We start from the raw sequence: 23,220 nt of genomic DNA on the forward strand, positions 1-23,220 counted from the left end.
AGCAAAAAACAGAGTATCATCGCTTAAAATATCTCTATCAAAAAGATGAGTGTTCAGCTATTTCTAGTGCTGCTAGTGAGAGATGAGTACATGCAGTATTTAAGAGATGCCTGAAGTCGAATTGATTGCTTTCCTGTGGCTGCTGGTTTGCTTTCTAGCACCTTCATATACCCTACAGCTCATGTTCTGCTCTTTTTTTCTCTTTTTAATTTTACAGCACAGGGAGACATGCTAGCTTTGCTGCATGTCTAGGCTGGATAGCTCAACTTCTAGCCTTTTCCAGCATGTGTTTGTTCATGTCTGTCACCTCTCTTGTGGATTGATCCAGATTATTCTGTGGCTTAGAGACAGACGATTTGCCTGCATATATAAGGGAAGTGATGGACCGCTTTGTGTGCGGCTTCCCCATCCTCTGTGCATGGAGGTGGCTGGAGCGAGAACTCTCTGCTTGTCTGTGCAGAGAATTCCCTGCTGCCTCTGTAGTTCCAGCTCAAATGAACAATCTAGTGAGGGAGAAGTCAAACCACATGTTGAATGCCCCAGATGTAGAGCAAAAGATGGTGAAGTCCCAAAGCAGTTGGATTTTAATGCACTAAACAGCCTCTACTCTGCTTTCTTCCCCTCCAGGAGGAAAATATTTGTTTGCACTGGGCTGCTTTTTCTGGCTGTGTTGACATAGCGGAGATATTGCTGGCTGCTAAGTGTGATTTACATGCAGTGAATATTCACGGAGACTCACCCCTGCATATTGCAGCCAGAGAGAACCGCTATGAGTGTGTTGTGTAAGTATAGCTCCAGCCTTGCCACTTCCCTTCCTTCCTCTGGTCACTCCTTTTTATCTGGGTGCCAGCTGATGAGCTCTGGAGAGACTTTGAGATGCTTTTTCATTTAAACACAAACCAAAATTGGGATGGAGATTGTGCGTTTCCGTTGTCCTGATCTGGTCCTAGGCACAGTGAAATACCAGGGATCTGATTCTTGCTTGCCCTAAAGCCTTTTCTTTCCTCTCAGAGATAGGAAATAGGTCTTCTGTTGGATGTTACTTTAATTCGCATTCGCTCTAGGATTGCTTTCTGCTGCTAGAGCTGGTGTAAAAAGATCAAGAAAACGTGGGGCAGGCCTGGAGTCTTGAGCAGAAGGCTTGAGGGGCTGAGCCTAGCGTGGGTGTCTCTGCGCAAAGGTGTCAGCCACCCTAGATCAAAGGTTTTTTGCAACTGATGTGGCATAATAGGGTAACAGGGCTTTTCCTGTGTTTAATCACTGCTGTGAGTAAATTCAGTATGTTTACTCCCAAGAGTTAGTGACTATAAACAAGGACCAAGTGCAATACCAGTTTCCGATGGGAATCTTCTGTTTCGGGCCTGCTTTTCAAACCACATGTGACTTTCCTGGTCAGAGAGAGTTTCCAGTCTGTTTGAAGTTAGGCTAGTTACCAGCAAGCCAGTTGTCATGCCTGAAGCAAGGTGAGATTTGCCCTGAGCCCTCTGGGTGCTGGAGCTTCAGTCTCTTGCTTTTGCCAGCACCTTCAATGAGAAGGATCCAGTGAACCATGCCTAATAAAGAAAACTCAGGTGATTATTCACTATTATTGATTCTTCCTAATGCCTTAAGGACTAACTGGAGAATATGATTCAGCTCTTTTCCCCCTTGCACAGTTTCTCTCGGGGATGATTATCCTGTGTTGCTGTTTTGCAGTCTCTTTCTTTCCCGTGGCTCGGATGTTACTTTAAAGAACAAGGAGGGTGAGACTCCACTCCAGTGCTCCAGCCTTAACTCTCAGGTCTGGGTGGCTCTGCAGATGAACAAGACTCTCAGAGAATCATCTACTGACAAGCCTGCCCAGATAGAGAAGGTAGTGAGCAGGTGAGAATCCAGCTGTCTTTGCCTGTGGGTTATAAAATACAGCTCTTCCAAGGAAGGGGCTGAGAGCTTGGTTTAAGAAAGGACTGTAAGCATACGCTTAGCTTTTGGGACTGGTGTGAAGGTCGGCTGGAGCTAAGCAAGAGTTAGACATGCTGATCCAGAATGTGGTTTGTAAATTCATCATGCAAATGGAAATATTCAGAAGCACAAAGAACATTCTGTAAGGCAAGATGGGAAAAAAAAATTAATTCAGTTTTCTTCTGAATTGCTTTCAAGCTTTGAAGGTTTAGTGATTGGAGACAGTAGTTCTGCCCCAGGATAGCGTTTGAATGGCCCCTTGTCTGGGGGAGCTGTGCTACTTCTGTGTAAAGTGACAGTTTTCTTTCTCCCACCGACAGAGACATCGCCCGGGGTTACGAGAGGATCCCAATTCCCTGCGTCAATTCAGTGGACTGTGAGCCTTGCCCTAGCAACTACAAATACGTTTCACAAAACTGTGTCACCTCCCCGATGGACATTGATAGAAACATCACTCATTTACAGGTGAGGGACTGGGTGTACTTGCTTTGTATTTATTTTATTTTTTTCCTCTGTTGTCCCGATTTGTGTGTTTAGAAATGTTCTGGCGCAGTGCTCAGAGAACAGGCATTCCTCTTCAGCTCTTGGAACAGGGATGTTTGGAGTGTTAGCATTAGGATAAAAGAGGGATTTCAGGATACTTCCCTGCTTTATATTTATAAAGAGGTTGGTTGTGTATTCAGAATGGGACTGTCTAGTCCTGATAGTTCCATCAAATTCCATTAGGTTGTACTCCTAAACTCCTCCAGCTCTTGGATCTAGGAGACGGGATTCTGCTTTGCTTCCTTTCGTAGGCTTAAGCTAACCTCTGTGTTCAACTGCATGCTGTAGACATAGCAGCAGCCATCTGGTGAGGGCTGAAGTGGCTCCCAATTTCCCCTTCCCTCTCTTCTGGATATAGGGAGTTAATGAATTGCTTGGAGACCACCTGATTATAGAAGCTGTAGGGCAAACAGAAGTACTCTGAGAGAGTAATAATGCAGTGTTGCTCTTTTTTTTTTTTTTTAACTTCAGTTTTCCTCAGGTGCTATGGACATAGTCACTGTCTTCCATATCCTAGAGTACTGTGCCACTGCCCTGGTGGTCAGCTTGGCATAAACCTGCATGCCCTGGAAGACTGCAGTAGGACAAAATGCAGCAGCCTATCTGCTGAATGACACAGTTGCCATAAACCCTTAACTCCCATGGCCAGTCCCATACTGTCTTCCTAGTGATTTACAGTGTTTAGGCAAGACCTTTATTGTGATACTGAAAGTCCTCAACAGGCCAAGTTGTGAAAGCAGGGATGGGAAAGCGTAGAACGAGGGTGACCTGTCTCTGGGTGAAGCTGTCAGCACTGAAGTGAACTTTCCATGGCCAAGATCTGTTTTGTAGCTGGTGGTGGCACTGTGTCAGCTTGGGGACTGCTGGGGAAGAAGGCAGCTGGAACAGCTTGCCTGGGAAGAGGCAAGCAGCTGGAGTTGAATGAGATATATCATTGCATCATTTGTGGTCTCTTCTCAGAGTTTTTCTTGTCCTCTACAGCTCATAGAGCAGGGAGGAAGGTTAGTAGAACTAGGGGACTCATGCCCGTGAGAAATGATGGCTCCACATCTCAGTATGCAGTCTCTTCCTGCAAGCTGGAGTCCTTTGATGTTCAGGCCATGCAGAACTAAAGAAATGAGTAAAAATTGCACTGAATCATTGAGGCCGATTATCTTGCTGGCCAGTGAGCTAGAGCAAGGGCATCTTTTGAAGGTGCTTGGGAGGCACTGCAGCAAGAAGTAGGAGAAGATGAAGACTTGTAGTTTCCTGTCTGGCCCAATTACAGAAATTACTCTTTCAGTTATACTTGATTGGCTTTGATTAAATCTCTTTTTCATCTCTTTCAGTATTGTGTATGTATAGATGACTGCTCTTCCAGTAACTGCATGTGTGGCCAACTCAGTATGCGTTGCTGGTACGATAAGGTGAGGACATAAAACTTCATGTTTGATTAGACCGGTGTTTGTAAACTGAATTTTGCAAAATTCAGTATTTTTGATAGTACCTTAAACACAGTTCCTTGCACAACTCCTCGTTTTGTTTTAAAATGCCTAACATTGTAGTCTCAGCTTTGAGACGTATGTGATAAAACAACAACAAAATGCCTACTCAGGGAAGCTTTTTAATGTTCTTGTTTGTGTTACTGTCATGCCAACTGAGCCATTAATTATACCCATGTGATAGAAAGCGTTTAAGAATCCATGCATGAAATCAGCTTCCATTTCAGAGCAACATAGGAAACGCTATAGTATGTAAACAGAGGGAGGTTAGTAGGGGTCTTTTGCTTGCTTTTTATTTATTATGATCCTTCCTGATGAAGGCAGAGTAAGTATGTTTTAATTGCGATATTGCCAGAAGGCTGGTTTGTTGTGAGTAAGTATGCCTGAATCCTCCAGGGAGGTTTTGAGGTTACAGGTTCTACTAAGATCAGAAGTTCTGTGAATCTCCCAGGGGGAATATTGGCATCTTTGCTTTGTGGCCATCTTTCTTACATGTTAATAGGTAATTGCACCATTTGAGCCCTTAAAGCCACATTTTTTAAATATGATGAACTGTGACTGTCACTCTCTTAATCCTTTGTGGTTGGTGCATAATTGAATTGTAGTTTTTGGGGGGAGGGCTTTGGGGGGTAAGAAATGTCGTTCTCAGAACTTCGGTATACAAGGTAAACTGGAAGTTTAGGCCTTCTTCCAGAGACAGACTAAGTGTCCGCTTCTCCCCTCCAGCACTGCAAGATGATGATAATGATGGCCACTGGGTTTTGCACAGCACTATAAGGGCTTTATTGGTGTGTAGGGTGATGTCAGGCAACAAAATGTAGTCAGTCTCTCCTGGTTTTTCAGATGTTTCTGATGGCGATGAATGTGCCACCGTTGAGGTAGAGCAGAGCCTCCTCAAGTAGTTGAGATTTGACTATGTTTGGGGAGGTTGGGGCATGCGTCCACGTTACGGTTGTCTAGCCTGTTTTACGCTTGGGGGAAATCTGCTCTGGCCTGCCTCTGGTTTGGAAGGGTCACAGGAACAGAAAACTAACCCAGTCTTGAATGCATCTCCTCTTCAGGATGGCCGACTCCTGCCTGAGTTCAACATGGCTGAGCCGCCACTGATCTTTGAGTGTAATCACGCGTGTTCGTGCTGGCGAACCTGTAGGAACCGGGTGGTGCAGAATGGGCTCAGGTGAGAAGGAGGATCCAAACGCAGCTTATCTTGGGAAAAATAACATCAAACTGGAGAACTTCCTGACTTTCTCATCTCCGTTTGTCTGGAAACCCACAAAAGCCAGGACTTCCAAAGATGAGACAGAAATGGGGCACCTGCCACCGCAGAGTGATGGGAAGCAAAGCGAGTTCTGTGCACTGCTGGTGCAAATGGAGCAGAAGCAGGTTGATGAGATCGGTTAAGGTTTCCACCGTGCCCCCACCACGTGAGAACTGTGGTGTTCTTTAGTCAGCCTGGCCATAAAACTTCAGTGGCTTGTGGGTTTCCATGAACAGCCTACATGCAACTTTTCAGATGGAGATCTCTGAAGAAAATAAAATCAGGAGAACAGAAAATCCAAAACTTAATTCTGGAAATATTGTGAGTTAGCACTTTGCATGGGAAATATGGGCCAGCATACTCAGACTTCACTTAAAGTTCCCAGATGATTGGCCTGATTCCCCCCAAACAGAGTATTTGAATATCTGATGTCAGATTAGTGCTGCAGATTAGGCAGTTATTTTGGTATTTGGTTATTTTGGCAAAATTATAAATTAAAATGTTTTGTTTTAGATCTTTGCTTTGGAGAAATTAGTCACTGTATTAAATGTTATAGGACCAATTTGTACAGAATCCTACTGGAAAAAATGACTTTTTCAAAAATTTTTATAGTACTGACCACAGTTTCCTGCAAACTTTGTAGTTTCAATGACATTTTGCAATGTTAAAAATAAATTAGAAAAAGGTTTGATATGTTTCTGCAGAACTTTACCCCTCTCTGGTTTTCTCTGCCAAGCTCCTCCAGTATATATGTAGGTGTTTATTTAGGAGCTGTATAATTAGATCTGTAGGTTTTGCATTTTTTGCTTCCTAAAAGAAAGACTGGAAAGTTTGGAAACCCAGCCGTAAGCCCAGGAGAGCAGGTCTGTCAGGAAGCTGCTGGTAAGGCCAGTTGCCTGGCAGAGCTGTGCTTGAGGTCACTCTGGGGGGAATTAAGGAACCCGCCTGGTGCTTGGTCTGCAGCATGACACATGAGAGCTCCCTTTCCATTTTCAGTGCTTCCGTTATCAGATTTGCTCCAAATTAACTCTGCGTGGCAGTGCACACGTTTCCATCTGGCAAGCTGACCCGGCTCAGCCTGGAGCCTGAGAAGTGAGCCATGTTCCCTCTGTTGTGTCTATCGTCCCCAGCAGCAGAGCCTGAGATCTGAGCTTGGCTGCCTGTTCTGCTGGTGATGAACGAGGCAGAAGAGAGGGGAGCTTCCACAAGCCTGAAGTACAACGTTATAAGCAGTTTCTCTGAGAGTGGTCTTTCCCATGAAACCATGTGTTGCCCTGGTTAAGGTTGCAGGAGCTGTGAGCAAGTATGGGAGAATGGTGCAGCCCTGGAGAGGGGGTGGTGTGTGAGTTGACAGTGCAAAGAGGGGAGAAAGGGGTGGAAGGCAGAGGAGAGAAATACTGGAAAAAGCAACAGGGTGAAGTTAAGGTGAGCATCACATTTCTCTTTATTCCAATAACTGCATTGCTGAAAGTGGGTTTTGGTTCCCTAGGGGAGAAAGAACATTCCTTAGCCCTGGAGATTGTTCATCCTGCACTTAACTCAGGTTCTGGCTGAGCAGGAGGCAGAATGACTTACAGGGTTGTTTCTCTGCCTATAAACTATATCAGTAAAATTCCATGGAGCAGCTATTAAACCAAGAAGTTTCAAGTTGCAGCATTTCTTCCTTGTCTTTCAGCCAGGGAGTTGGATATGATGGAGTTGCTAAATGCACTGGCCTCTGCAGAGGGCAAAGGGATCAGAGCACTTAGCTCAAGGTGTTCTTAATTCACCTTAAGCACCCTGCCTTCCCACTGCAGCACACCTCCTTTTAGGGCTACAGTGCTATAGTTTCCTTTCCACCTTCCCTTTCTCCCGCTGAGTGCTGAGGATGGGTGTGAAAGGGAAGGAGATACCAGTAGTCTGATTCTGATATCCCACAAGTAAACCAAGAGAGGAGTGACAGCACAACATCCACTCCCGTACCCTCTTCCCCAGCCTTTAATTTGCCCGGTCACTAGGTGCACACACACATGAAGTGCAGCTGGGATAAAGGAATAGCAGCGCCCGTCCCTTGCCCCAGCCAGTGCCCCTCGAGTGCGTGTCTGCTCGCCAAGAGCAGCCGGGGGAATGGCGAGTACAGGTACGTAGCAGCGCCAGTGTGAGATAGTGAGATGAGGGGTGCGTACTGAAATCATCTTTGAAACTGCACTTCTGCTGCTTGAAGGTTGCTATTTTTTTACCTTTCCTTCTACAGAGGTTTATTGTCTTTTCTGCAGAGTGCTACATCTGCTGCCATTAATGGGACTTCTCTTCCTGTTTTCCAGGACTCGATTACAGCTTTATCGGACACAAAAGATGGGCTGGGGTGTGCGAACAATGCAAGACATTCCACTGGGAACCTTTGTGTGCGAGTAAGTTATTCAGCTTTCATTGGCTCGCGCAAAGACATCACTTCCCAAGGGCTTGGGTGGTTTGTGCTCCATTCCTTTTTGAGCAGAGGTTTTCACGCAAATCAAATTGGCATCAAGCAGAGCTGTCTACCCTCAGTAAGAGGTTTCCTGATTCCATTTCCTGCTCTGTTTGTTCTTTTCCTTATATCGTTAAGCTTTCTCCATCCCTCTCCATCTTGCTGGGATGTGCCGTCAGCTTGCGCTTGTGGGCTCTGTGTAACCCCTGCAAAAGACAAGGGGTGGGGAAGAAATGCATTCAGTTTGTGCTGAAAATACCATGTTCAAGCTGTGTGTTCGCTGTGGTTATGGGACGCTTAAAAGGTCAAAGGAATTTGGAACCATGTTTTTTTTTTTTTAACTGGACCTTTTTCTGCATAATACTGACTTATCAAGAGGTTTTCCAGTGTCACAGCTCTGGTTTTAGTTTGATTCAGCAAAATGCTAAAGCACTTGGCTTTTGGCACATGCCTAGGCCCTGATTCAATAAAGTACTTAGGAACAAAAATGTTAAGATTTATGTCAAGTGGAAAAAACTGCCGTTGAACCCCATGGCTTTTTAGGCCTTAAAGTAATATCTGTAATTTATTAAATATTTTGGAAAGTGTTATCTTCATTTTGATATTACAGTCAGTTAAGATCTTGAATTAGGCCAGACTCTCCGCATGCAGAAGTTTGTTGATGGTAGGAGATTAGTTAAAACTTACTGCAGAATTACTAAAACGGAAAGGGGGGGGGGGTGGAAATCCACAGTAGATCAGCCAAGTATTTCTTCCATGCAACCTCATGTTAGGAGCTACAAGACCATGAAATGTTTGTTTCAGAGGTAGAACTTAAAACTGAGCCATTCCTAGGGAGCATCTAAAATCTCTTCAGGCAGAGCTCCCTGTTAGGTCCCAAAAGGCCTGTGTGTCCTGGTACAGCAAACTCTATTCCTAAAGAAGCAAAACACAGACCTTACCCAATCCTACTGGAATGTTAACAGAAAAAAGGAATAAACAATTTTACACAAGCAGCCCAGGAAAGCCACTTCTGCGTGACGGTATAATTAACACAAATGAGTGCGTGGTACATGGCGTCAGAGCTGATGGGGTTCGGATACCACAAGTGCACTTAACTCTTCCCTTTGCGCTTGGCCAGGAGCTGCTGTCGTCCTCATTGCCTAAATGAGCTGGGTACTAACAAACAGAGCTGGTCTGGGTCTTGCTCGAGCACATCCTTTCTTCCTGTCCCCGTTGCTCTCACGCACATACGCATCGCTTGCACAACTCAGCAGCCCCAAACCTTTCCTCTTCTTTAAGCTAACTGTATTGATTTCCTATGTTTTTCTTATATGCAACCTATAGCCTTTTCTCTTCTTTTCCTCATTTCTGCTAAGGAAGCGACAGTGCTTGGGGGCTGTTTGCGCACAGTAGTTCACAGGACCAGCTCTTGGGGCACAGCATTTTATATTAACCGCGCCCTGAATTGCTGGGTTTTTATACTGGAATTATTACTCTGCTTTTGGAAGGATGCTAACTGTTTTGGCATAAAAATGACTTTTATTCCATAATTTGATGTGTATACCCACATGGGGAGTAAGTCTGGAGTAGTCACAAATGTTTTAATTTTGCAAAACTCCTCTGATGCTTAGCGCCTGTGCAGACAAACCTGTTGTGTGTGTAAACGTCTTCCTTACACACATATGGTTTGCATTTTCAGCCTGCCCTCTGCTTGAAATGCCTTTCAGCTTTTCTTTGTGATCACTCAAAAATTACTTCCCTCCCTGTTCCTGATTGCAGCCTGCCCCTCTGGCAGGGCTCGGCAGGCACTTCTGTAGGAAGCGTTTAGCGGTGTTCAGAAGCCGTTTGGCAGCAGGCAGCAAGGCAAAGCCAGCACGCTGCGCCCAGCCAGCCCTTCACCACTTGTCTCAAGGGCTCCCCGGGCCGCAGTGTGAGCACAGCTGCCATCACCCCGCTGCGAAGGGCCTGCGGTACGGTCCCCGCGGCAGCAGTTCAGCGTGGAGGACACAGCTGTGTTGTCCTCTCTGCCCCTTCCGTGCTCCGAGGAGGGTTGCAGGCTCGCCCGCTCGCGTACGCTCAGGAAACCTGTGTGCTCAAGGCAGCTTTTCTCCCTGACCCAGAGTCCGTCGTCATACACAGCTTGTTATTTCTCATCCGGTGCTAACCGTTGAGTTAGCGTTCAAACCACTGGAATGTTTTGAATCTATTGTATTTATGCTTCTGTGTTAAATAGCAGACTTGCTCCTTTCAGAAATGGTACAGCTGGTTGAGTACTTTTATTGGAGAGCCTTTGAATTAGTGGGATGGAGAAAGCACAGGTCCGCGAGGTCCTACTCTGCTCCTTATCCCACGTGGGTGGTTTGTGCATTGCACATGCACCCTCTCAGAATTCCCAGGTTTCCAAATATATTGTTTCTATGCAAAACAGTGATGTGCTGATGAGAGACTGTGTGAATCAAGTCAGCTATTGTAGCCACTCTTGCCATCAGAGAAGTGCCAGGCTTACCGTATCCCACATCAAATTAAGAGAAATGCTGGAGCCTGTTGCTCTTGATTTGTGCATGGAGTGCACTCAGAGCTTCAAGTGATGAGAGGCAGTGCAGAGCTCTGAGAGATGCAGTTACTTGCCATCAGCACTTGTGCTGAACATCTTGGCAGAGAAGAAAAATGCTGTCTTGACTTGAAGAGTGAAGGGGCTGGTGCTCTTGCTCGGTTCTGCAGCAGGAACATGTAACTCTTGCAATTCCTTCCATAATTTATATCTTGGAAATAAGGGAACTGTTCGCATTTGTAAGTACTTCTGGGAATGAAGATGAGTTGCAGGAATGGTCTTTAAAGGAACATCTAAACAACAACGTCTAATTAGATTGTTTTTCTTTTGTATCAGTGAATTGTAACCTGAAGTGACTCTCCCTAAACAAAACGCCTCTCCGTGCAGCATTATTCAGCTGTTTTTTTAACTGCTGTTGGCTACTGGATCATGCTACAGCTATTTCCCTTCTGGCCATGATCTTCCTACTGCTTCGGGTGACCGATGAGTGTGTGAATTCCAGTAATGCTGCAGCCTTGCGGGACTGTTTAATAAATAACAAGATGCAGTGGGGGCAAACAGTAGATTTACACACCAAAGTAGCAGCTTCCTGGTCTGATCTAACAACTCTGGAAGATTGCTTGGATTTGGGAGCTGCAGCCAAATGATCCCTTCTCACAGAGTGCATTGTGCCTCTCTGGGTTAATGTTTCATGGCTCTTCTCTTCCTAAGCCCTGGAGTTAAATGCTGTCTTGAGCCACAAGGGGAAATGGATATGGTTGGTTAACACTTCTAAAATGCCTTGAAAGCCAAAACAGAATGCTGTTATAATGGCTACTCTCATGGAAAGCTCTGCTGATGTTCCAAAGAGAATTTATTTGTATTGTGAATGTTGTGCTTATTATTAATTAGTGTTGCGTTAACGCACAGGAAGATTTCAGTTTCGAGCCAGAATCTACTCTGCTGTTGCCTCGGTCTTGTATTCCTCCCTCTGACTCTATCGTTGTCCTCTTGTGTCTCGTATTTTGGTTGCAAGCTGAGCAGGGCAGGAAGTGTTGAGTAGAAGACAGTGTAAAGCTGTCAAGCTGCTAAGATGGAGACAGACAACTGTGGGAACACCGGTGCAAAGGGGACTGCTCTGTAACTAGGGCTCGTGTGACACAAATGACATCTGACTGGAGTGTGAAAGGTGGTCATGTATTTAGTCCTTCTTAGCAGGCCAGATTAAGGAGAACGTGCTTCACAGTGCTTGGAGGGCCTGGTTGTGATCACCGTTGCACCTGGTTTTACAGTGCTGTGGTGGTTACTCGGGTCACAGCTCGGATTTATTCCTGTTTGAAAGGGATAAGAAAGAAGCCTAGAGGCTTTGAGGAGTGCTCTCAAGTAAGGTTTAGGCTCACATTTTAAATTACATTAAAAAGAAAAGACTTTTTCAGGTAAGTAGCATATGTAATCAGTCAAAGTGTGCTGGAAGAACAGAAAACAGTTTGCTTTGGGATGTAAACAGCCCAAATACTGCAGTATTTGTTTGGAAGAGCCAGGGCATGAGTATGACAGTGAACATAAGGAGAACTGGATTGTTCTGGGGTTTGCGGCCAGCTAAGAGAATTGCAAAAGGAAACAGAGTCCTTGGGAAAAGTAAAAAAAAATTTTTTTAATAAAACCAATTTTTAATATTAAAGGTGTTGTCCTGAAAAAACTTTGATTTTGGAGCCAGATTTTAACTGCTTTATGTTGGCAAAGCTTGGTGTGCCAAGGTAAATCAGAAATGGCCTGCACCGCCGAACTTACAGGTTTATGATTCATAGCTGGACTGTGTCCCTTTCTTTCCCTCTTAACTTTGCATGTAAGAAGAGTGTTCAGACTCAAGTTTGTGGTTGCACAAACATCTTATTTCTGCATTTCAGGTATGTTGGCGAGCTGATATCTGATTCCGAGGCAGATGTCCGTGAAGAGGACTCCTATCTCTTCGACCTTGACAACAAGGTACGGTATCTGAAGGTGCCTGGTAAGAAAAAAACGTGGGCTTGCTGCTGCAAGAGAGCAGAGAGAACATTTGTCTCCATTTTGAACTACAGCACAACGTGAAAGCTTACAAGGAGGACGACCGTTTCCTAGCTGTTTTTTATTCAAAATGTAAAGAAGTTGAGGTGAGGCTTTGGGATCGTTAAAATAACAGGAATCCCGGCAGTGTTAGACCGCTGTGTTACAGCCTGCCTGCAACAGTTCCCGTTGCAAGGTCCTCCTCTCTCAAAACCGTTCGGGCATCCTGAGTTCAGCTTTTGATATTCAGATGTGTGTGCAGGAGGATGCAGGCTTGCAGCTGGGTTGATTGGCAGCTTTATAATTTCTTCATAACAGGAAGTTGATGAATAAACTCAAAGACTGAAAAAAAAGTTTACTTACAAAGGGATCCGTCAGATATGCTGACAGAGACTTGAAGCGTATTCTGCTACTGGTTATCCAGCACTGCTCTGCAGAGAGCTTTCTCATAGCAGAAATCCTGCTTTGAAAATTGCAGTCTAAAGCTTTTAAGTAGGATCATTACTTCAGACTTTCCTTGGGAAAGGAAAGTGAGCAGGGGGCTCAGTGGAGTGGGGTAGCTTGCAGGAGGAATTTTACACGATTTTGGTCTTTTGTTGTCAGCTTAGTCATAAAGAAACTTTGTAAAAATGGGATACTCGTATCAACACAAAAAAGATGTAATGACGAGTTTTGCAGTCCACCTGAATACAGAGGGATCAAGTTGTAATTAACACCCAGAATCATGGCTGGACCAGCTCCTAGACACGCTCTATATCCTTCTCCTTCAGAGAACAGATGTGGAGTTGTTTCCATGCTGCTTCTCAGTCTGTGTCAGGATTGTGGCATTTCAAAGTGGTCTCTAAATAAGGTTTGGAAGAGTCGTGCAGACTGAGTGCTGCTTAGATGTTTGCCATCTCTGAAGTACGAATATAAGCATGAGAAAGAGTTAAGAGTCCAAAGCTAAGTGGAGGGGTTGCGCATGAGGAGGGGTTATTTATATAGTGATCACTGGATTGAACCAGCTGTCAATGGAGGCCAGCAGGGCCTAGAAACGAAAATTTTGGGAGTATTTTACCTCTTAATCCATGGGGTTTTGCTGTATTGATGCGCATGCTTGTTGACTTGTAAAGAGTAAATGCTGACCTGCCTGTCTTCGGCAGTCTTGTGTAAGGGATGAAAGATGAAGACCTCTTAAGGTGTCCCCTACTGCCATATATTGGCATACCATTTAATGGTATTTAATCTGTGCCTTGTTGAGATAAGGAAGCATTACTAGCCTTTCTGTGTTCCTGTGCCACAGATGCAAAATGGTAAGAGCTGACCTGGGAAGTTTGAAAAGCAACAGGGATTTCACCCTGGTTTGTGCAGTTTGTAGTCTGCCTGGGCCTTGCCTTGCTCTCAGGTTGGCCCATGTGTACCTTCGAGGGAGAACCTCTAGATTCCTTGTTTCACTGTAGGCTCCATAAATACACAGAGAGGCCTAGGTACGGTAGCAAGAATGTAGTCTTTTCCAGGGTATTTTTAAAGCGGAGCATCTGTGGAATAGCAGGCACCCAGTCAGTCAGTATTCATCAAAATAGACCCATCGGCACAGGGCCGGCTGAAGAGGGCAGAAGGCAGTGCTGCGAAGGCAGGGGACGGCGAGCCAGGTCTTCTTGCCACCTGAGTGATGAGAAGATGAAAAGGATGTGAGAGCAGGGCAGCCTTGCAGGGCCTCTGCGTGTTTCTAAAGAGCGGTCTGGGTGGAGTTTGCACTCTGAGAGTGATGGGGATGTTATTTCTAATGTCCTTATTCTCTTGGGAACTCAAAGCTACGTGAATCATCAGGCAAATGTAGAACAGCCAAAACTTAGTGCCACTTCTAGGCTTTCAGGGAGAGAACATAACACAGCAGATACTGTTTAGGGTTCCTTTTGATTAAAAGGGTAGTTTTCTCATTGCTGCACCAGAGAACTAGAAAAAATGTTATCTTTGGGAAAGCTGAGACTGAGTTTTAGCTGCGGTGGTTTCTTTCTGTTAAGGTTGCCTGCTCTAATGCTTTTTAGCCAAACTTTTTCATGGCAAGGTCTCAAAGTGTTTTACAAACACTAGTAATGTGTTTTGCCCTGGTATTGCCCCAGGATAGAACTGGGATCTCTCCTTTAGATAATTGGATGAAGTTGGATGAACATATGTAGGAAACCGTGCAAAATCATACTCAGCTAACATTTCAGATAGGCTTTGTGGTTACTGGACTCTTTTGGTTCAGCTCTTCCAGTTTAATAGTTCTCGTGCATACAGACACATTAGTTAAGGTACTTGCCTACAGCATTGATGGACTGCGGTGAGGCCTGGGCTTAGACCCCTTGTACTGTGATGGTCATTCACTCTACTGCTAAACTAGGTCTGAGTTTAGGTCTGCCCGCCTTTTCCAGGGGCAGGCCTGCCTTCTGCAGTCCTTCCTCATGTACTGAGTCCTGCTATATTCAGACGAAGAGAAACTCTGCCCAGAGCTGCACCCTGATGTCTGTGTGTGATTTCGTACATCCTACGAGGCAAGGATGGCTTCCTCTTGGCTTCCCTCCCTTCCGAGAAACCCCCAGCACCTTCCCATTCACTGTGTTCTCAGTTGCCTTTTGACACAACTGCTTACCCAGCTCTTCGTGATGCCAGTAAAGCCAATTAAACAGCAGTCGTGCAGGATGGCTGCCCCCATGATCCTCGGATGCCTTACCCAGCTTTACTGATGCTCATCGGTGAGCATCAGTAAAAAGCCACGTATGCACACAGGTCTGACTGGAAACCCTTTGTATTTCAGCTAGTGATCTGGGTCATTAAAGGCCATTTGAAATTGTAATGTCCTTCCACTTTAAGCACTGAAGTTTGTAGGTGTAAGAGGTGAACACAGCTATCTTCCGTACAGGCCTGTCACAGAGTCCTTTTGCTGACTGTTCTCTAGAGAGCAAGCCTCCTCTCACCCCAGAGCAGGTTCATAATTGCTGCTCTTCCTCTCCGCTTGCCACTGTGTGACTCGTTACTTCCCAAAACCTTTGTAGCAAGATGGGAAGCAGTTTGCTTTTGGACTTGTCCTCCTCAGCAGCTTTACTGTGAGGATGCTGTTTATGTTGGTTAACGCAGCAGAATGCTGGCTCCTTTCCCGAGAAGTACGTCTCAGCTTGTACAGTGGAGAGCTCAGACCTTTCTAGATGGTCATGAGATACAGTAGCGGGTGATGCCTTCACCCAAGGAGGCAGCATCTCCAAGGCAGAAAAGTGAGGGGGTAATTAGAATTAGTTGCTGTTAAAATTAAAGCCTATAATACTCTGGCGTGGTGCAGGCCCATGTGGATGACACCTCCCTCAGCCACTGGGAGATCTTGCCCTGGGCTCCTGTATCAGTTGGACGATATAATCTGGCACAGTTTGTCCATTAAAGATTGCAAGGTGCTTGCCCAAAAGGGAATTTGAGCACTGCTAATGGATCCTTTCGCTTTTGGCCTTTCTGCAACTGAAATTAGCTTCTGTAATTAAAGTCTCTGCTTTGCACAGTCATTCTCTGCTGGAATAAAAAAGCCCTGAGAGGATTTGTTTTATTTTCAAGGAAAACAAAATATTACTGCTGTCTGGGCAGTTTGGAAAGGGAATTTCTGTGTTCTCACTTTCACTTTTATCTGCAGAAAACCGTGTTTTCTCCAGGCTCTGGCTTTGTGTTTCCTAGCTGTCATGTTCAATTAGGAGGACAGAACAGATGCTGGTCACCCTGTCCAGTGGCTTTTACCCATACAATGTTTGTCTGCACCGAACATAAATCCCACTGTACCAAATTGGAGCTTGAGCGGAGCAGGTTTGTGTAGAGCTGATGTGCCAGCTAATGTCAGGAGCATTTTCAAAGGTCTTAGAGCTTGTGAGGGAATAGTGTTGTGTGGAAAGAAACCGTATTTTCGGGGTGCTGTTTAATATAAAAGTATATGCGTTCAGTGATTTTTAAGCCTGCCCTGGTGGTGGTCTTGAAGCTCTCCAGAGTATTAGTGGAATGACCTGTAGCTTGGTGGGTTTTTAAACAAATAGCAGCAATAATACTAAACTTCATATAACAAAGCATTCAACCTTCCTCCCTGTAGGATGGAGAGGTGTACTGCATAGATGCTCGTTTCTATGGCAACATCAGCCGCTTTATAAACCACCTCTGTGAGCCAAACCTCATCCCAGTGCGGGTCTTCATGTCGCATCAGGACCTCCGCTTTCCCAGGATCGCCTTCTTCAGCACAAGGCATATAGAAGCCGGAGAAGAAATTGGGTAGGTACTGCCTTGGTACCTGTGGGTGACTGGCCTCCTGGCTTAGGGGAGAACCAAATGGATGAAACAGTTCTTCCCAAAGGGAGAGAGCTGCCTAAGGTGCAGCAGCAGGTCACACTGGGAGCTGGACAACGTTACATGTGTACTTTGAAAGGGTTGGGAGGTAGTGATGCTGGTAATGCAAGCGCATCTGCGGGAGTCAGGAAGGGAATTCCTGTCCTGGCTGTCTCCACTGCCTCCTAGCAGGAGGGACTCAAAGCACTGTGCGAACCAGCAGTGAATAGTTTTCAACTGTTGGGAGATCCTGGGGTTTGTCCTTTTTACGAAACAGAAATGCAGCAGTCCGTGGGCTCATTCTTTGCTGCTACCATCATCCTTCATGGCAGAATGAGCAAAGTGCTGCCCTGCTTCTGAGCAGCAGAGCTGTACACGAGCTTTGCAAAGGTGTAAATGGTCTCCCAAGGTGCCAGGTCTTCGGGGGCCTTTGTTGTGAGTGTGCTGTGGAGTCGTAGAAGCTGCACTGACATATTGCAGAAGCCCTTACGATGTCCTATTCTGTATTTTAGATTCAGAGCAAAATGACTAATTGTGTTGCTGACTTTGTACTCTTCCAGTTCCTTCTGGGTTTTGTGACGTTTACTATTTTTTCCTCCCTTTCTCCTAACCTTTTTTGAAACGGCCTAAGTTTAGGATCACAAAAACTACAAAATCCCATAAACCTAACAGCTGTTAACACCAGCGGCAGAGCTGCTGTTCCGCATAGGCTCTGTCACTTCTGCGAGTGCGGAGAGTGCTTCTTAACACTTGGCAGAGCACTATGCAAGGATGGCTGTATCTTTGAAGAAAGGTATAGAAGAGAGGCTGGTTGAAAGGACCATCTTTCCACCCCTTGGACTGGTTCAGTTCAAAGGGGATATGGATAGTGGGGTTGATAACACATCTAGGATGTGGCAGAATACAGACGAAGTAGCATCCCGTGTGCTGCACAAATGTGACTCGCTTTGCGCTCTGGCAGGCTCCAGTTCAGCCTTGACATGAGACATGCAGCTGCTTTTAGAGGGCCTGGCCTGGTTCTGGTTTGTCTTGTTCTAGTAGGTGTCATTAGGAGGCTGCTTATTCAAGTAACTCGTAATCCAAGCCATAGACAGAGCTCTGTGAAAGGTGGCTGTACTGTGTTAGGGACCCAGGGGTGCTGGGAAGAGGCAGGTTGGGGTTTGCACCTCTCCTGCTCACAGGCATGGAAAAGAAATCCTCTGACGTGACAGTTTTCTTAAGAGGGCAGATCCATCTGGTATCATTTTTTCATGTATGGGAAGGTGCATGTGCTGTGATTCTCAGGGTGTGTTTCATTTCTCAGATTGACCGGTGGGTTTTAAGATCCATATCTTGAACTGTTTTTCCCCAGTGGGCCAGTCCTAGGTGCAGCTTTCTTGATGTCAGGATGCTGTTTGTATGTGGGCAGAGTGTCAGCGTAGGGACCCTGCCTCATCCTCGCCGGAGTGAGAACAGACCTTGCAGGTCCTTTTGCAGTATTTCCTACCGATACAAACCCCACGGCCTGTATGTCCCCAAGGCTCAGGTGCTGAATTTCCCATTCTTTCCTCATCCTCTGTTTTTTTGCCCCAGGCTTTTGGAATATATGGCTAGGAAGCAATATGGCATGGTAGGGTTAGAGAAACTCTTGCCCAGCTCTGCTGCCTGTGAGCAGGACAAGGCTGAATGTCTTCGTTGTCCAGCAGTGGGATTGAAACAGAAAGCAAAAATCAGTGTGGATTTGACCCAAAGTGGACCTTAAACGCCTGTTGGAGAAAAGGGGACCTTACTAAGTGGCGGGGCTGCCTGCGCCTGAATTTTCAGCTCTCAAATCTGTTCCTCTTGCAGAGGGGCAAAAGCTCCGATCCTCCTGGACTGTTTGTCCTCTCCATCTACATACCAAGTGGTGTCCCCAGGGTCCCCCCAGCATCCCACAGAGTGCTTCCAGTGCCAGGGATTGCGAATCCCAAATGCCTGGTGTTGATTTGTGATCCCTTTCGCTCCAACCCCGTCTTCCCAGTGACCCCCTGTTTCTGTCTCTCTCTTCCAGCTTTGACTACGGAGACAGGTTCTGGGACATCAAAGGCAAATACTTCAGCTGTCAGTGCGGTTCACCCAAGTGCAAACACTCGAGCTCAGCGCTGGCCCAGCGGCAGGCGAGCACCTCGTCCCAGGACACCCAGGAAAACGGGCTCCCTGACACCAGCTCTGCCACGGCAGCCGGCCCCTTTTGAGGCTCCGCTCCCCAGAGACTGACTTGTTTTAACCCTATAGATTCACATACTGTCTGAATTTCCATTTAAAGAGAAAACCTGCTCAAGGAAAGCCAAGGGTTCATGACACTTAGGGCTGTGCCACCGACTGTTACTTGAGGATTGAGTAAAAGCAAATCCCGCCTCCGTGATGTTGTTCTCCCCTCTGCAGTCCTGGAAAGCTGCTGGTTTTTACAGTGCGTGTGGAGGGGTGGCTGTTGCGTTTTTTCCATGCAAGCTGTCCTGGCCTCCGTCTCTTAATGTGCTAAGTGTTGTCAGAGCCAAGGGAGAGCTGCCCGTCCTCCTCCGAATATTGTTAATTGAATGGATCGCTCATGCCAAGTCATCTCCAGTTCACTTGTAATAAACTTTGAATACTTGATGGGACTTTCTTTCTAAAAGCAGAGGGGAAGCGGGGAGGGGGGAGGGAGGTGCTGGCGTTTTGATTTTCTTGGCACAGCCCTTGGGGCAGGTTCTGCTGGTTGTTTTTGTTGATTTGTTTTTTTTTTCCCCCTGCCAAACCGTGGATTTCTCCCACGTCTCGCAGGCCGTTGCAGTGTGGTCTGTCCCTCTTCGGTCACTAGGAGCTAGAGGGCATTTCCAGCAGATGCTTCTCTGTTATCAAATCCACCGACTTTCTCTTTTTCTCTTCTAAGGAGAAGAAATCCACAATACTTAAATCCCTTTGGTCCTAGCCTCTCTGCCGAGCGGACCGGAGACTCTTTCCCTGAGACCCCATTCCCTTCCAGGCTTTCTCCGTTAGAAAACGGCTCTCGTCTGCGCCTCTTGGCCGTGTCACTGTTTCAGTGTTCGTTTCACCAGTGGAAGGATTTTCCTCTCCTATCACATTAGCAGTTTTAGAGAGGGAAGGTTGAAGGGGATTGTACAAGACACTAACTTCTTCAGAAAATCAGTTTTCTTTTTTTTTAAAAAAAGATAAAGTGAATGATATATATATTATAGAGAACCTCGACTCACGTCTGCTGGATGAAGCGAATGGCAGACAGGACATGTCACAGCGAGAAGATCCCAGATGCCACCAGCTCATCTGTTCCTATCACTTTTCTCAACGCTGGGCACCTTTGATTAATTTTTAAGCCACACGCTATGAGGTTTAAATAAACTGATTTATTTTTTACCATTACTGAAACATTGGGGACTAGCATTAAAAAAAAAAACAAAAAAACAAAAAACACAAAACAACAACAAAAAGAAACCACGAAACAAAAACGGTGCTGATTCTGGTGTGATTTTTGCTCACCACGTGAATATAAACTATCAATTGTATAAAAAGAACAAAGTGATTTTAGTATAAAATGCAGGAAAAAAAAACTTTTTTTAAATTGTTAGTATTGTAGTGTGAATAAATTTGCCATCACCTTTTGTGTGATGGCTGGGCAGGTCATTATCTTAATTTTTTTTTTTTTTTGCATATATCTTTAAATACTGTAATTAGTGCAGTAACAGGTTTTTTTTTGTTCATCTCTTCTAGAACATTCATAATGCCGTCATGTTTATTATTATTTTTTTTTTCTGTTAATGTTTTTGACAGTTTTAAAGGAGCAGTCTTTTGGCTCTGATCATTTTCTTGTTCTGTTTTCAATGAAATCAATAAAAAAAAAAAGTGCTTTAAACTGCGTCTGGCCCGTGTTTGTCCGCAGCGCTGCCGACTCGCCGGTGTGGAGGGCGAGCCGCGCAGCGTTCGGCGGCGGGGGCTCGCCGCCCAAACTCCAGCTCCGGGGGTGGCTCTTACCTTCGTGAGTGCAAGGGAAACTTTTTTAAATAAAAACCGAGAGAAACGGGGGCTGTTTCCGCGCCGCTGAGCCAAGGGAAGGGCTTCGGCGGCGGCTCGTGGCTCCGCCGGGGGTGCGGGGTGGAGGGGAAGGATCTTTGCTCTCTGCCAGGTGGTCCGAGCCCGAGAGCTTCGGCCCTTTGCCAGAGTAGAGGGGGATTTGTTTCAGTTTAGTTTTGTTCTTTTAATAAAGCTGAAGATGACTCGTTTTGGGTCGCTGCGCCACGGCTGAGGCAGGGCCGTTTGCGGGATGGCGGCGGGAGCTCTCTGAGGGGCGGCGCATGGCGCCCGGCCGAGGGGCCGCTGCTTCCGCTGCCGGCGGCGCTGGTGGCTCCGGCGGCGCTGGCCTGATCCGGCGTCTCCCGTTGGCCCACTCCGGCTCTCCTCGCCTGAGCGGGGCGAGCGATGGCCGCCGTGGAGGCGCGAGGCGCAGCCGAGCGTGGGGCGGCGGCGGCGCGCGAGAGCAGCCCCCCGGCCTCCTGCCTTCGCCGACGGCAGAGGCCGTCGCTCCCCCGACGTGCTGGGGCCAGCGAAGCCCCCTCCCCGCGTCCCCCCGGGAGGCTGCTGAGGCCCCGAATAAGCCGCTGCAGCCTGGCGTTCGGCTGGGCCCGGCTCCGCCAGCCCCCAGCTGCCCCAGCAGGAGCAGGGCATCAGCGAAGCGAGCCAAGACTTTGTTTAAAACACTTGGAGGTCTGCTATCTAACAGAAGTGACAAGAGATTATATTGTGAAAAGGACTGGCTATTTTAAGAGGGATCCATTTGCCAGCTTTTCTGGCTCTACAAGCCTTCAGCACCGCTGCGGGAGTGGGGAGCGCTCGCCGCGGGGGTCCTGCGCTCCCGGCTAACCGCTGAGGACGGACTTGGTGAAAGGCTTAAAAGGCCTCTGCGGCCGGGCAGAGCACGGGGCGCTTGGGGCCGAGCCTGTCCGAGGGACGCGAGCGGTGGGTGCGAAGGGGCCGACGCGCGCCAAGCCTGGCAGGGCAGCGAGGGGGTCGCTGGGGCCCCGCGGAGGAGGGGAAGCAGCGGCCGCACATCGCGCTTGGGGCATTTTGCCCTTCTCCGAGGAGAGACGCAGGCGGCGCGAGGGCGAAAGGGTAGGTGCAGCCAGCGGGAGCCATCGCCTTCGTTACCGTCAGGCCTCTTGCTGGGCAAAGTCATTCTCATGCCACCTTGCTGCCGCCCTTCCTGGGGCTGTTTTGACTCGCTGGTGCCGAGGAGCTCGATTGAGGCCCCGCAGGGTGGGGGCACCAGCCCAGGCCAGGCTCTGCTGCGCAAACGCGGCCCTGGAGCTGAAAATGTGAGCTGCACTGGAGGTGAGACGAGGACTGGTAGTGTCACTAAGGCAGAAAATAGTTCACCGCTCAGTGGCAGGTCTGGGGAGAGACTCTGCCGCGCTCGGGAGGACGCTCGCTCGCTGCAGCACGCTCGTCTCCGGGCAGCGCGAGGAGGTCGACGGCCGGAGGCCGCCGCGTCAAGGCTGCGAAGCGCCGGCTTGCGGCTACCTTCCCCCGTCCTCGGAGGGATCCTTTCCGCCCGTGCTTGCGGAGCCGTGCAGATTCAAACGGCGAAGTGTTTATCTGCGGTCCGTAATGAGCTTAAAAAAAAAAAAAAATAAATAAATAAAAGTCAGCTGTCCTCGTTTGAAGAAGTAAAACATCATGCAAGAAATCATTGGGGTTTTTCTTCATTGTCCAGAAAACACAGCGCAACGAAATTGCTGTGACATGTAAATAATAAAAGCCTTCTGTGTGGCTCACTTGTCTTGTGCTAGATGAAGTATAAAGCTCCACAAATACAGTGCTGAGGGCGGGCAGCAAATACTCCACCTGAGCAAGAGCAATTAGTGCTCATGGCTTCATCTTTGCTGTGCTCTGTGAATATAACTCTGAGCAGCGAATAAGCAGATAAGCTTTACCCAGACATAATAAGACAAATACCCTCCTCTTCTGCCTCTGCTGGGAAGAGAATTTCTCTTTAGTTGTGCAGCTGTTGGAGGAAAATAGCTGGAATAAATTGCTCAGGAATTTGTGAACAGCAAATATGGCCTGAAACATTAGCAAAATCACTGATATAAATGAATAAAAACCACGGGAGAGAATATCCTCATTTGTATCCTGAATAGCCCTTAAAGAGAGACTTGTGCTGGAACGCACTTTGCAGAGCGAGAACTTCTTTTTGCAGCAGCGAAGCATTTTGCTTTGCCAGCGACTGCCCGCACCTTCGGCCCCGCTGCCGCGGGGAGCCGCTTTGCCGCACGCTGTGCAGAGCACGGCAGCTCCCGCCAGGCCAGCTGCCCCGGAGGAGGCCTGAGACTTGCACCCCGGCATGGGGGAGAAGAGCAGGACCTGATGACTCAGTAGGCACACACGTGCTCCTCAGTGCTAGCACCCAACAAGAGCCACCTAAGTGGAGTGGGGAAGTGCTAAGCTCTTGGGTTTTTTAAATGGGAGGCAAAAGCAAGGCCGGGCAACTTTGTGCCAAAGCACTTTCTGCCTAAGATATCCCTGTGTTTTATTTTGATACAACGTTCAAAATAAAGAAGTGGTTGCGTCCGGCGGTGGACGAGGAACCCCTCGGGCTGTTTCTCTCTCCGATGCTTCGTGTGAACGGTTTCTACATTTGAAGTAGCCAGCACATTCAAAGCAGTTGTATGGATCCAGT

General features: G+C 47.1%; 1 protein-coding gene across 10 annotated transcripts in view; it reads left to right on the forward strand.

Moving 5' to 3' along the window:
- EHMT1 (euchromatic histone lysine methyltransferase 1) overlaps positions 1 to 20,365 on the forward strand; it is a 126,306-nt gene extending 105,941 nt beyond the window's left edge. For all 10 annotated transcript variants that reach the window (XM_062590902.1, XM_062590895.1, XM_062590903.1 and 7 more), the window contains 9 exons: positions 628 to 782; positions 1,696 to 1,863; positions 2,262 to 2,406; positions 3,813 to 3,890; positions 5,027 to 5,142; positions 7,527 to 7,613; positions 12,089 to 12,167; positions 16,306 to 16,481; positions 18,565 to 20,365. In XM_062590902.1, the coding sequence (XP_062446886.1) occupies positions 628 to 782; positions 1,696 to 1,863; positions 2,262 to 2,406; positions 3,813 to 3,890; positions 5,027 to 5,142; positions 7,527 to 7,613; positions 12,089 to 12,167; positions 16,306 to 16,481; positions 18,565 to 18,748 (1,188 nt within the window). In that variant the 3' untranslated portion in view covers positions 18,749 to 20,365. The remainder of the gene's footprint in view (positions 1 to 627; positions 783 to 1,695; positions 1,864 to 2,261; positions 2,407 to 3,812; positions 3,891 to 5,026; positions 5,143 to 7,526; positions 7,614 to 12,088; positions 12,168 to 16,305; positions 16,482 to 18,564) is intronic.
- The last annotated feature ends 2,855 nt before the right edge of the window (positions 20,366 to 23,220 follow it).

The sequence above is a fragment of the Rhea pennata genome, chromosome 18, assembly GCF_028389875.1.
Source record: "Rhea pennata isolate bPtePen1 chromosome 18, bPtePen1.pri, whole genome shotgun sequence".
Classification (NCBI taxonomy): domain Eukaryota; kingdom Metazoa; phylum Chordata; class Aves; order Rheiformes; family Rheidae; genus Rhea; species Rhea pennata.